We start from the raw sequence: 12,359 nt of genomic DNA on the forward strand, positions 1-12,359 counted from the left end.
TCGCCATCACCATCATCATCACCATCATACCATCCTCACCATCATCATCATCATCACCATCATCATCATAATCATCACCATCAACACCACCATCACTACCATAATCACCATCACCACCATCATCATATCATCACCACCATCAACATTTATACACCACCATCATCACCATCACCTAGTAGCTTCAGTCTTAGAGTAAGCTTGTGCTTTCTTTCAGCTGTTGGTGTTGTCCAGTAGAGTAACTCATTATTCTTTATTTAAGGTATCTCCTGAGCGATATTTAAAACATTGTCTCTCAAACCATCTATCTTCTTTGTTCTTTGAGAATTTTGCAGTGTGGTCCTCCAGCTCTCCAGGGAACATTAGGATATATTTGAGGGGAGGAGAGTGAGAAGTTGATGTCATGTCCTCTGTCTGCAGCTTCTAGGAGAGGACTGACCAGCAACAGTGTAGTGACCGGTAGTCACTGAGTGTAGTCCTGGTAGTCCTGTAATCCTGAGTGTCATGACTGAAGTAAGGGTCATTTCTGACTGAGAAGGTCTTGTGCTAGACTGTGTCAAATGGGATGACCAGTAGGGGTTCATCCCATGGATGAAAAGGGGCAGACTTTTCCCTATGGGGCTAATGTTGCACATTCGCTTGGGGGCGATGGGGAAGGGGAGAGTGGGAAGGCACTGAAAGAGGGGACTTTGCACACTGCATGCTGCACGTGAATGTGGCCATCAGCTCACCTTCCTGCTCCCATGAAGTGGAAGTTCAGGTGGCTCCAAGGTCTCCTTGAAATTCTCAACACTTTCTGAGGACAGAAATTGAATTGTATCTCTCTGCACTATCTGTTTTGCCATTCATCAAAATGCCTGTGATTGTGTTCTCATGTTAACGTACCTCTTCCATTTCATGCTCCTTTACCCCCTTCTCTTGGTTCCCTTGCATAATAAAAAAAAGCAGCACGAAACAAAAGAATGCCAAGCTCTCCTTCACTGTGTCTCTGGTGTGTCACATTTCTTTGCCATGTGTCATGCATGCCACTGCTTCCTACCTCACACCAATGGTAGGTGGGGCATGGGCTGGGTCTCCAAGTAGAGCCCCAGGCCTCCATGGAGGGACCAAGGTGGGGAATTGTGGTTCCCTGGTGGGAGCGGCTGGAAAAGACATCCCGCTTAGATTGTCCAGGACCAATAAGGCTAATGGTCATTTGCCCAGAAGAAAGGACCATCTCAGGCCAGGTAAGTGGCCATCCTCCTCACCTGTCTGTCATTCATTCCAGAAAAGAGAAGGTGTGAGGAGAGGAGTGGAGTCAGAGAAAAGCAGAGAGAGGTAGGAGGGTGGGAGGAAAGCACTTGGATCTGCACCTCCCTGTAGAAGTTTGGGGAGGGCATATGGAGAGGCTGATCCGGTCACTAACTATGATTTTTGTCAAGTTGCGTTGTATCTATAAGCCTCAGTTGTCTTATCTGTATAATGGGATAATAGAAGTTTATCTCAAATTCTGAGGATGTAGAACGGAAGTTAATTCTTTATCTCTCTTGACAAAGCCAAGTTCTTAGTTTTGGTATTTTTGGATGGCAATATGAATCAATAGGGAAAGCAAGGCCCTCTGGGTCACACAGACCTGGCCTCAGATTCACATTTAGTCACTCCTTCGGTTTTCTATTGTTTCATAACAATGACCACAGCAACAGCCACTTAAATTAGCTGTTTTCTTGGAGACATTTGGCCAATGTCTTGTTTAGGTGTCTGTAACAAAATCCCATAAACTGGGGGGCTTATCAACAACAAACATTTCCCACAGTTCTGAAAGCTGGGATGTTTGTAATGGAGGCCCCAACAAATCTGGGGTCTGGTGGAGTCCCACTTTGTAGTTCACAGATGGAGTCTCTTTGCTGTGTCTTCACATGGTGGAAGGGCTGAGCTAGTGCTCTGGGATCTCTTTCATAAGGGTACTGATCCTCTTCACAAAGGTCCTGCCCTCATGACCTGATCACCTCCCAAAGACCTGACTTCCTAATACCATCACTTGCAAGGGGCAAGGACTTCAACAAATCTTAGACTACAACAGCTGGGTTCTCAGCGCAGGGTCTCATGTTCAAGGTGTCTGTCAGGCTGACAGGTTCTCGTCTGGATGCTCCTGAGAAGAATCTGCTTCCAAGCCCATTTGGGTTGCTGGCAGGATTCAGTTCCTTAAGACTCAGGCCTCTGTCTTCTTTCTGGCTGTCAGCTGGGGGCTGCTGTCCGCACCAAGGGGCCACCCGCATTCCCTGACACGTGGCCCCTGCATCTTCAAGGCCGGCCATGGAGACCTTCTCCCTAGCTGAATCCTTGCCAGGCTTCCAATCTCTCTGCCTTCTGCCTCTGGCCTCCAGACTGAGGAGGAAAGGGCTCCTGTGACCAGCTGGAGTTCACCTAGACACTCCCCGTTTTTAAAAGTCAGCTACGCGTCGTTACATAGCCTGGCTGGGAGTGAGTGCCCCATCACATGTATGGTTCATGTGCACACTCAAGGGCAGGGGTGGGAATCCCGGGGTCATCTCAGAATTCTACATGCCACAGCCGCTGGCTAGTCATGAGAGCTGGGAAAGGGTAATGAACCCCTGTGGGCCTCCATGTTCTGGTCTCTAAAATGGGGTGGTTATAGATAAGCAGAACACCTAGCAGGTGGTAGACACTTGACACATCTAAGAGCCATCCTCTTCCACCTAACGGCTGTCGCTCAAGCCCCTAATCAAGGCCCAGCTTCCCTGCTGTACATTCTTTGCAGAATGTGTTCTAAGTAGAGTTGTGCCTCCCTATAGAAGGGAAGGGGGTCAGACGCTTAGTGCAGAGTCCTTTAAGCTTACAGGGCAGAATAATCTCAGATATCAGCTAGAAATGCTTTACCTGAGTCATACCCCCCGGTATTCTACTTCGGTGGGACTGGGGCGGGGCCAGGTTCTGCCTTTGTACCAAGCACCCTGAGTGATTCTGTTGTGGCTGATCTGCAGACCACACTGAGACATCCCACCAGTGCTGGGGACTGGGGTGTGGGAGCAGGGCCTGGGAGAACAGACACCCCAGGGAGCCCACTTGGATCCCTTGGTCACTGGCAAGTTTTCAGAAACTCAGTTTTGTCGTCCACTCTCTTCCTGAGAAGAAGGAGAAGGAACAGGTGTCCTTCTTTTTCGTCTTCCAAATCTTTTTCGTTTTTCCAAGTCTTTTTTCCCCTTATATATTCTTCCACTCACCTTGTCCCATCCCAAGACTCGCTATTAGTCTAGGAAATCCATTGCATTTGTAAAGAACAGGAAAGATTGCACCGACTCTGAGTCACCCAGCAGGGTTCCAAAGCCTGAACCCCACCCCCCGTTCACAGTGGGGTGTCTCTGGAGGAGTGGCTGGACTTCTCAAAGCATTAATGTCCTCATCTGTAAAATGGGGATACTAACAATTGCCTCACCGGGTAGCTCTGTGGAGTATAGAATAATCCACTATAGTGATTGCAAATGCAATAATTCATGATTATTGAGTAAAGTGCTCAGCCCAGGGCCTCACATTTGCTGTGTTCTCACTGTGAATTAACGTGATTGTTATTATAATAACCCCATGGTCCTGGGCTTATTTTTTGACTAAGTCTTGCACTGTCACCCAGGCTGGAGTGCAGTGGTGTGATCTCAGCTCATTGCAACCTATGCCTCCGAGGTTCAAGTGATTCTCCTGCTTCAGCCTCCTGAGTAGCTGGGATTGCAGGCACCTGTCACCATAGCCCCCTAATTTTTTTTTTTTTTTTTTTTTTAGTAGAGACAGGGTTTCTCCATGTTGGCCAGGTTGGCCTCTGTTCTGCTGGCCAATGGAATTCTGGGCAATGAGGCAGAATCATGGGCTCTGAGCTGCTGTTTGGGAACAGAATCTTGTCAGGGGGCTGATGGGAGGGAATAACACACGTCCTCCATGCCTGGCCGCGCCCTCGGTGGCCCCCTGGACTTTTTCCTCCCAACGCTGTTCTAGGGTGTGCCTGCCTTTCCCCATTCAGGCTGGGACCTGCCCGTGCAGATGATGATAGCCAGGCCGCCTTCTGCAGGAGCTGCCTGCTCAGGCACCAGGCTGCCTCCTTCAGCCCCAGGGCAGTGCCCGGACCCTGGAGTCACGCAGCTCTCACTGAGCAGGGCAACTATGTAGCTGTGCTGTGTGTTAGGCCATTTTTGCACTGACTGTTCCGGAGCCTCTCACCTCCTTCTCGCAGGACCGGTGCATCCCCAGATTGTTCATGCTGGACTTTTTTTTTTTTTTTTGAGATGAAGTCTTACTCTGCTGCCCAGGCTGGAGTATGGTGGCACAATCTCAGCTCACTGCAACCTCTGCTTTCTGGGTTCAAGTGATTTTCCTACTTCAGCCTCCTGAGTAGCTGGGACTACAGGCACGCACCACCATGCCCAGCTACTTTTTGTATTTTTAGTAGAGATGGGGTTTCACCATATTGGCCAGGCTGGTCTCAAACTCCTAACCTTGTGATCCACCCGTATCAGCCTACCAAAGTTCTGGGATTACAGGATTACAGGCGTGAGCCACGGTGCCTGGCCCTTTTTTTTTTCTTTTTTGACGGAGTCTTGCTCTGTCACCCAGGCTGGAGTGCAGTGGCGCGATCTCGGCTCACTGCAACCTTTGCCTCCCAGATTCAAGCGATTCTCCTGCTTCAGCCTCCTGAATAGCTGGGATTGCAGGCACACACCACCATGCCTATCTATTTTGTGTGTGTGTGTGTGTGTGTGTGTGTGTGTGTGTTTTTAGTAGAGACAGGGTTTCTCCATGTTGGTCAGGCTGGTCTCAAACTCCTGACCTCAGGTGAGCCACCTGCCTCTGCCTCCCAAAGTGCTGGGATAACAGCTCTGAGCCACTGCGCCCGGCTTCATGCCAGGCCTTAATGCAGCTTGGGCCACAGCAGGCCTTTAGGAGGGAACCCAGCAAACCCTGGCAGTAGGCCAGTGTGTTCTGCCTCGGGAAGGGGGGTGAAAACAGACGGTCACTGAAAATTCCGATTTTAATTTCATTTTGTCAGCTTTCAGGCTCCTTTGGGCTGGAAATGCCAGATTTGCCCCTCCTGCCCTATGCTATAGGGGCTGGGGTCATGGTGGCCCAGGAAGGCTGAGATACTTCCTCTTCCTCCACAGAACACCTCCTTGCCATGCATTGCTGTTAACTTCTCCCCGGCCTGGCCTGGTTCCACATTCAACTTTTCTTCCTGGCCTCCCAGGCTCTGCTGGAGGGGAGGTTTGGGAGGGTGCTGGGGCTAGACCATCGCAAAAGGGTCGTCACTGTGGACGCTGGGCAGGGCAGCTAAAGGAGTGTCCTCAGGCCTGGAGCGATCAGGAAGGCACCAGCTGGGACTTCTTCTGTCACCTCCACTTATCTGCTAAAAGTGTTTTAAATGCCTCTGGACCTGGGGTTGGGGACAGAGGATGGAGAAGGCAGGGCATGGGCTGTGGCAGGTACTCTGCCTTGATCATCTGGGGACTGGAGTTGAGGGGTGACTGGGAATGCAGTCTGGCCACACTCCAGCATCCTTGGCCTGGAGGAAGGTCAGTTCATGTCCAGGGATGCAACTGCTTAGCCCCCGGGACTGTGACCAGGGCTGGGTGGCAGGCAGGTCCCCTGTCAGGAGCCCTCTGTGAAGCTGTGCCATTGTCATAGGTAGCCTTGGACACCGTTCCCAGCTCCCCAGGAGGCAGCCATACCAGGCCCGCACTCTTGTTGCTAGAAGGGGATTAAGTGAGCAAAGGACAGCCCAGGGGCCCTGCAACTCACCACTGAGGTCTCTCCTTTCCTTCTCTACAGCCGGGCCAGCACATGGCTCCCAGCCCCCATCTGACCGTGTACACCGGGACCTGCGTGCCCCCGTCTCCTTCTAGCCCCTTCTCCTCCTCCTGCCGCTCCCCCAGGAAGCCTTTCGCCTCGCCCAGCCGCTTCATCCGGCGACCCAGCAGCACCATCTGCCCCTCACCCATCAGAGTGGCCTTGGAGAGCTCCTCAGGCTTGGAGCAGAAGGGAGAGTGCAGCGGGTCCACGGCCCTCTGTGGGTCGTCTGTCACCGAGAGCAGTGAGGCTTCCCTCGACACCTCCTGGCCTCGCAGCCGGCCCAGGGCCCCTCCTAAGGCCCGCATGGCTCTGTCTTTTAGCAGATTTCTGAGACGAGGCTGTCTGGCCTCACCCGTCTTTGCCAGGCTCTCACCCAAGTGCCCGGCTGTGTCCCACGGGAGGGTGCAGCCTTTGGGGGACGTGGGCCAGCAGCTGCCACGACTGAAATCCAAGAGAGTACCAAAGTAAGAACCAGAAGGGGACGTGCCATATGCATGGGTGGCTGTGCGTGTGTGGGGCTCTGCATGTGAACGTGCATGCTTTGGGCTGGGGACTGGGGTAGGGGAGCAGGGCCCTGGAGAGCAGATACCCCAGGCAGCCCACTCGGATTCCTTGGCCACTGAGAGGTCTTCAGAAACTCAGTCTTGTCCTCCACTCTCTTCCTGAGAAGGAGGAGAGGGAACAGGTGTCCTTCTTTTTCATCTTCCAAATCTCTTCCACTTTTCCAAATCTTTTTTCCCCTTGCATGTTCTCCCACTGACCTTGTCCTATGCCAAGACCCTTATTAGTCTAAGAAATCCACTGCATTTATAAAGAGCAGAAAAGATTGGTGGCAGCGGTGGGACCTGCAGGTGGTGGGCTGCCCTGGGCATGGTTCCGGGTGCTCCACCCCCTCCCTCACCACAAATGCCCTTGCCTCCCTTCACCCTTCCCTTAAGAAAACCTCCCCACCCTCCTCTGCATCCCCTCGGCACAGTCTCTTAGGGTGACTTTTGGGGAGCCTTGATCTGGCAGCCATTTCTGTGAAAATGAAAGTGCCTAGCCTTTGACTGAAGGGTGGTCCCTCTAAACTTCATTTTGGGTAGTCCTGCAAGCGTGATCTCTGAGAACCCCAAGTTCCCAGAGATAGCCGAGCAGGTGCAGAACTAAGGCTCTGAGGAGTACTTTATAATGCCTGGATCAGAGCAGAAAGAAAACTTGCAAGTGATGCCACACAGAGAATCAGCTCCTGCTCTTACTGAGTTTTGGAGGAGACAGTCAGGGACCCCCCTGCACCAATCAACATGCTCCTGTGTTTGGCCCTGCGTGGGCTTGGAGAAGAATGTGCCATGCAGAGGTCTTAGGTTGCCATGGGTACCCGAGGAACGTGGACTTTGCTGTGCGTTGTGCATGGGGACAGCCAGGCCGGGGTTGTTATCCCTCTTGCCTGTATTACTCAGGGGGAGAGGGAGGAGCAGGTGACTCTGGCTGCCTTAGGGGAGGGGTCAGGATCCAGTGTGAGTGTGTCTATTGATTTTTCCCAGCTGGCCCTGCAGAGGGAATATTCCAGCTTTGGAGCGGCTGCTATGCCTCGTACATGGGCTTAGAACTTAAAAGGCTCTCTTCTCAAGGGCCACTACTTCCTCAGAAGGTGTTTTGTTTTGTTTTCTTATTTTTATTTATTTATTTTTTTGAGACAAGAGTCTCACTCTGTCGCCCAGGTTGAAGTACAGTGGCATGATCTCGGCTCACTGCAACCTCTGCCTCCCGGGTTCAAATGATTCTGGTGCCTCAGCCCCTCGAGTAGCTGGGATTACAGGCACATGCCACCATGCCCAGCTAATTTTTTGTATTTTTAATAGAGACAGCGTTTCACTGTGTTAGCCAGGATGGTCTCAATCTCTTAGAGTTTTGCTGTCACCCAGTCTGGAGTGCAGTGATGCAATCTTGGCTGGCTGCAGCCTTCACCTCCTGGGTTCCAGTGATTCTCTTGCTTCAGCCTCCCAGGTAGTTGGCCAGGCTGGTCTTAAACCCCTGACCTCAAGTGGTTCACTCACCTTGGCCTATTAAAGTGCTAGGATTACAAGTGTGAGCCACTGCACCCAGCCCGAAGAAGGCAGTTTAAAGGAGTTGATGAATAAGTCCTGGTATGCCCTAAAGGGACCTCTTGAATCCATCAAAACCATAAAAATCCAAGCTCCTCAAAAATGAAAATAAAGCACCTGTAGAATTATCTTCCATTCGAAAGGAAAATATGAATCCCCAATAAAAAGATTCCACTGAGCCAATCACAGCACACACAGCCTTTGTAGTCAAATGCTCTGCCCCCGCGCTATCCCTGTCCCCACCACAGTCTTTGGCAAATGCACCTGATGTGTTCATCTTCAGGGATGTCAGGATAATTTGGGGAGGTGCTGTCCCGCCTGCCCCTACATGACTGGCTTCCCTCTTGTACATGAAGCTTTTTCCAGATCAAAATGGATGTGCCCACGGGGAGTGGGACCTGCTTGATGGACCCAGAGGATGCTGGGACAGGAGAGTCGGGTGACCGGGCCACAGAAAAGGAGGTCATCTGCCCTTGGGAGAGCCTGGCTGAGGGAAAGGCAGGCTGAGTTGGGGGCTCTGGACCAGGAGGATGTTCTGGCAGATGCCATGGAATGGACCACAGAACACACTTGCTCGAGAACCAAAGTGCATTTGGGTGACATTGGAGGGTTAGGGAGACAAGATGGGTGGACTGTGGCAAAGAATGCTCTGGCTGGTTACCAGGAGCCAAGTCTTTCTCCTCCTCCTGATCCTCCCTCCCTTGGGCCGAAGAAAAGCATGTGGACCAGAAGACTTTCCCTGCTGCCTTAAAACCAATAAAAGGTTAACTTTAAATTTCTTGGAATGTTAGTGTGTGTCTGATTTTGTTAATTATTTATGAGCTATTATTTATGAGTTAAACTCACGTCTTCTTCAATCTTCTGGACAAAGGGATAGCGAGTCCCTTCCAAGAGCTCTCTCCTTGTCTCAATTGGTTTATGCACAATGCTTTCATCAGTAGAGCTCCCCATGGGATGCCCCAGGGCATGGCATCTCACAGGAATGGAGAGAGGTCTGGGAACAGGCGCAGTCCTAAAATGCCAGGTGTGTTGGTTCAGGTCCTTCAAGAAGCAGACACCAAGGTGAGATTCGATGGACAAGAGATTTGTTGGAGAAAACACCTGTGGAAGATCAAGGAAGGGCAGGAGCTGGAGAAAGTTGAAGTTGAGTGTTGGGGGGAGTTCGGTTGTTGAGGGGGTGTGCACAGTCCAGACCATGCAACAAGTCTGACCTCTGGGCAGGGAGAGTCTTAGATGGCAATGCAGTTCCAAGAAAGTTCTGAACAGGCTGATGGGGTGTCCTTGAGCCAAACTCATCGCTGGAGAGGGCCTGCATCTCTGGGAATCGCCCTGCATTCGTACCCCCATGGTGCATGGTCATGGGCTGGGAGCTCCCATGGGAGCTTGGCCTTGGCATGGACATGCTGGTGGATCCTGAGCTGCAGCAGCTTGGCCGTAAGCCCATGTGCTCCCCATAGTAGGAGCTCTGAGCACTCATTTTCATTTGTGCTGTACCAGGCCAGTGGGAAATTCTAGAGGTTTGGGCTTTGGGGTGCTCCTCCAACCTCCTCTCCTAGTTACTCACTCAACAAGTGTTTACTGAGTCCCTACTATGCACCAGACACTGTGCTGGGTCCTGGGGATGTTGCTGTGAGTAGGACTCCTTGTCTCACGGAATTCATCCGGGACAGTGTTTCTCAATCAGGTTAATTTTGTCCCCCAGGGAACGCTGGCCAGTGTTTGGAGACATTCTTGGTTGTCAAGACTGGGGCAGTGGGTGGGGGTTGCTACTGGCGTCTAGTAGGTAAAGGCCAGGGATGCTGCTGAGTATCCTACAATGCACAGAAGCCCCCACAACAGAAGGTTATCAGTTCAGAACTTGAGCGGTGCCACTGTTGAGAAACCCTGCACTAGAGATTACAGACTATACACTTGTCCCTGGTTTCTGCCCATGCTCGGAAGCATTGCCCCAAAGGGCCATGCTGGGATCATAATTGAATTGGACAGCGGGTTGAGATGAAGGGCTATGTGGTGAATAAAACAATTCTTAAAAGTTGCATGGGAAGTCCTCACAGGAGAAAAAAAATCAAGTGGTTTGCCAAACCACTCATTATATCCCTCCCCTTTAGCCCTCAACTTCCTCAGAATTCAATTAGTAGATAAGAGCCCCTGACTTTGCTTTCAACCTCTGACAACTTATTTAGTCCATAAATACCGGGGTTGCTGACTCATCTCTGCACACTTCAACAAATGAATGTTGGGTGGGTGTGTGGCCGAAAACTAGATTTTGCTAATCACTGTAGGGGAAACACAGATGTTTCAACACTTAAAGACCATTGCTCATTTTAGGTTTTACTGATTCTGTTTCATTGGGCTCACAAGAGTCACTCACAAAGGGCTAAGAAAAATTGTCTCTCAGAATGTAAATGAAAGAGTCTGGGCCTTTCTTGGAAGAGTGAGTGAGCTGTAAACCTGATGCCTTTATTTGCAACCCTGATCTAAAATAAGATGAATGGAGAAGCAATCCACACCCTTAGCCTACTACCAGCTAATGTCAAGAAACAAGGAGAATCACAACACTAGGTTTGAATGTTATTGTTTAAGTGTTCCTCTCCTAAGCCCCCAGGGTCCTAAAAAGAAACTAAGCCCACATGGAAACTAAGATCCACATGGATACAGCATCAATGACAAAAGGTTCCAGAATCCACTGGTTGGATTACATAAAGTCCAGGTTAAATTTAGCAATAAATAGATCTCAGAAGGAAGGAAGTGGTTCAAACATGAAAGAGTTTCTGTCTATAACACAGAGTTGCCTAAAGGCAGTAAGGCGGTCCGGGTCATGGGCTGGTAGTGAATGGAGACTAGGGAAGAGAAAAGAAATCCAGGGGCCAATATTTTTTTTATCTTATTGCTCCACCCATCCCCTGGTCACAAGTATGATGATTCTCCATCTTGTCTGGACATGAGAATCCACTGGGAAAAGATCCTGCTGTCTCGGCCACACACAGAGAGCTGTGAAACTGGGTTGTTTTTTAGAGCCTTTCCCAGGTGATTTCTATGTCCAGTGCCTTGATGTAGTGATTGAAGCTAGTTCACCACCCCCACACCCATGCCCATGCCCAGGGAGATAACTGAAAAGGAGTCAATGGTGGGAAAGTGGCTTCATCTTAAGTTCACAACCGGGAAGTAGCATGTGTCATTTCCATTCACATCCTATTGGTTGGCTGTTGGTCACATGATCATACCTAGCTGCAAGGGACCCTGGAAAATGTAGTCTTTGGTTAGGCCAATTTGTGAGTAGCTAAACTTCTAGAGGTTCAAATACTAGAAAGGAAGATGGGGAGAGTGGATATTGGTAGACACTTGGTCTCTCCCGCAATAGAATTATTACACAGTCTTGGGGAGAATGGGTTACACTAACATAACGTAATGTAATGTAACATAAGGTAACATCGTAACATAACATAACATACCATATAAAGCAAGAGGTGGGGCAAGAGGAGACAGGAGTGACCAATTCGTTTCTGTTTGGTTAATATTTGATAAATGCCTATTAAATGTAGCTATGCTCTATCCCACTGTTGCATGCTCTTCACTCATTCAGGCTGAACAACAGCTAGATGTCAAACGCCAAGTGAGGTCCTGGGAGTAAAGTTGACTCCCTCATGGAGGTGCCATCATTGCTGGGGGAGCAAGATGGGGACGCTGGATCTAGTCCCTGCTTGGGGAGTGCAGGGCTGTGGGCTGTGGGAGTCTTGCCCCACACCTTTCTAGTTTGGAACAGCTTCTTGATTTCCTCATCTGTGAACTGGGAGAAACAATTTGACCTTCTTCACAGAGCTGCTCGGAAGCCTGTAGAATGAGATAATATGAATATAATCATGTCGTCTGCTCAGAACTGTGTAAGGTGCAAGAAGAAAACAGCTTTGTTTTCTCCCCACAATGCTTCCTTTAAACCTATGCTGCAAGTTATTTCTTTTCCTAACCCTGGATGAAAGCTTGAGCAGTCCCATAACTTTTCTGGTCACTTTTAGACAATACAGATCCTCCAGGTACTATCAGTGACAACAACAGTCTCCACTTAGCTCCTTATGCAGCTCCAATGTTAGTGTAATAAGCAGGACTTGAAACTTCATTCAAAGGCAAGGCCCCCTTCCCTCCTTGGGCGTGGGCTGTTGCAGGCTGGGATGTCTGCAGGCGGGTGGGGTGGGGGGGTGAGGGGCAGGACCCTGGGATGGCAGAGGTAGGGTGGGAGAACAAGAAGGTCCTTAGTTGACTAACACAGAAACCATCCATCATGTTGCTCCTGGGATATCCCTGTTGGCTCTTTCTTAGGTATAGGGTTTCCTAGATTTTTGAGGCCTTCTAGCCTGATGCAGTTTGGCTCTGTGTCCCCACCCAAATCTCATCTGGAACTGTAATGCCCACATGTTGAGGGAGGGCCCCGGGGAAAGTGACTGGATCTTGGGGGCG

General features: G+C 50.3%; 1 protein-coding gene across 2 annotated transcripts in view; it reads left to right on the forward strand.

Moving 5' to 3' along the window:
• RGS9 (regulator of G protein signaling 9) overlaps positions 1–8,692 on the forward strand; it is an 89,483-nt gene extending 80,791 nt beyond the window's left edge. For both annotated transcript variants that reach the window (XM_032241928.1, XM_032241929.1), the window contains exons 18-19: positions 5,803–6,287; positions 8,264–8,692. In XM_032241928.1, coding sequence (XP_032097819.1) covers positions 5,803–6,287; positions 8,264–8,414 — 636 coding nt within the window. In that variant the 3' untranslated portion in view covers positions 8,415–8,692. The remainder of the gene's footprint in view (positions 1–5,802; positions 6,288–8,263) is intronic.
• The last annotated feature ends 3,667 nt before the right edge of the window (positions 8,693–12,359 follow it).

The sequence above is a fragment of the Sapajus apella genome, unplaced genomic scaffold (assembly GCF_009761245.1).
Source record: "Sapajus apella isolate SASKATOON/1434 unplaced genomic scaffold, GSC_monkey_1.0 scaffold48, whole genome shotgun sequence".
NCBI lineage: Eukaryota > Metazoa > Chordata > Mammalia > Primates > Cebidae > Sapajus > Sapajus apella.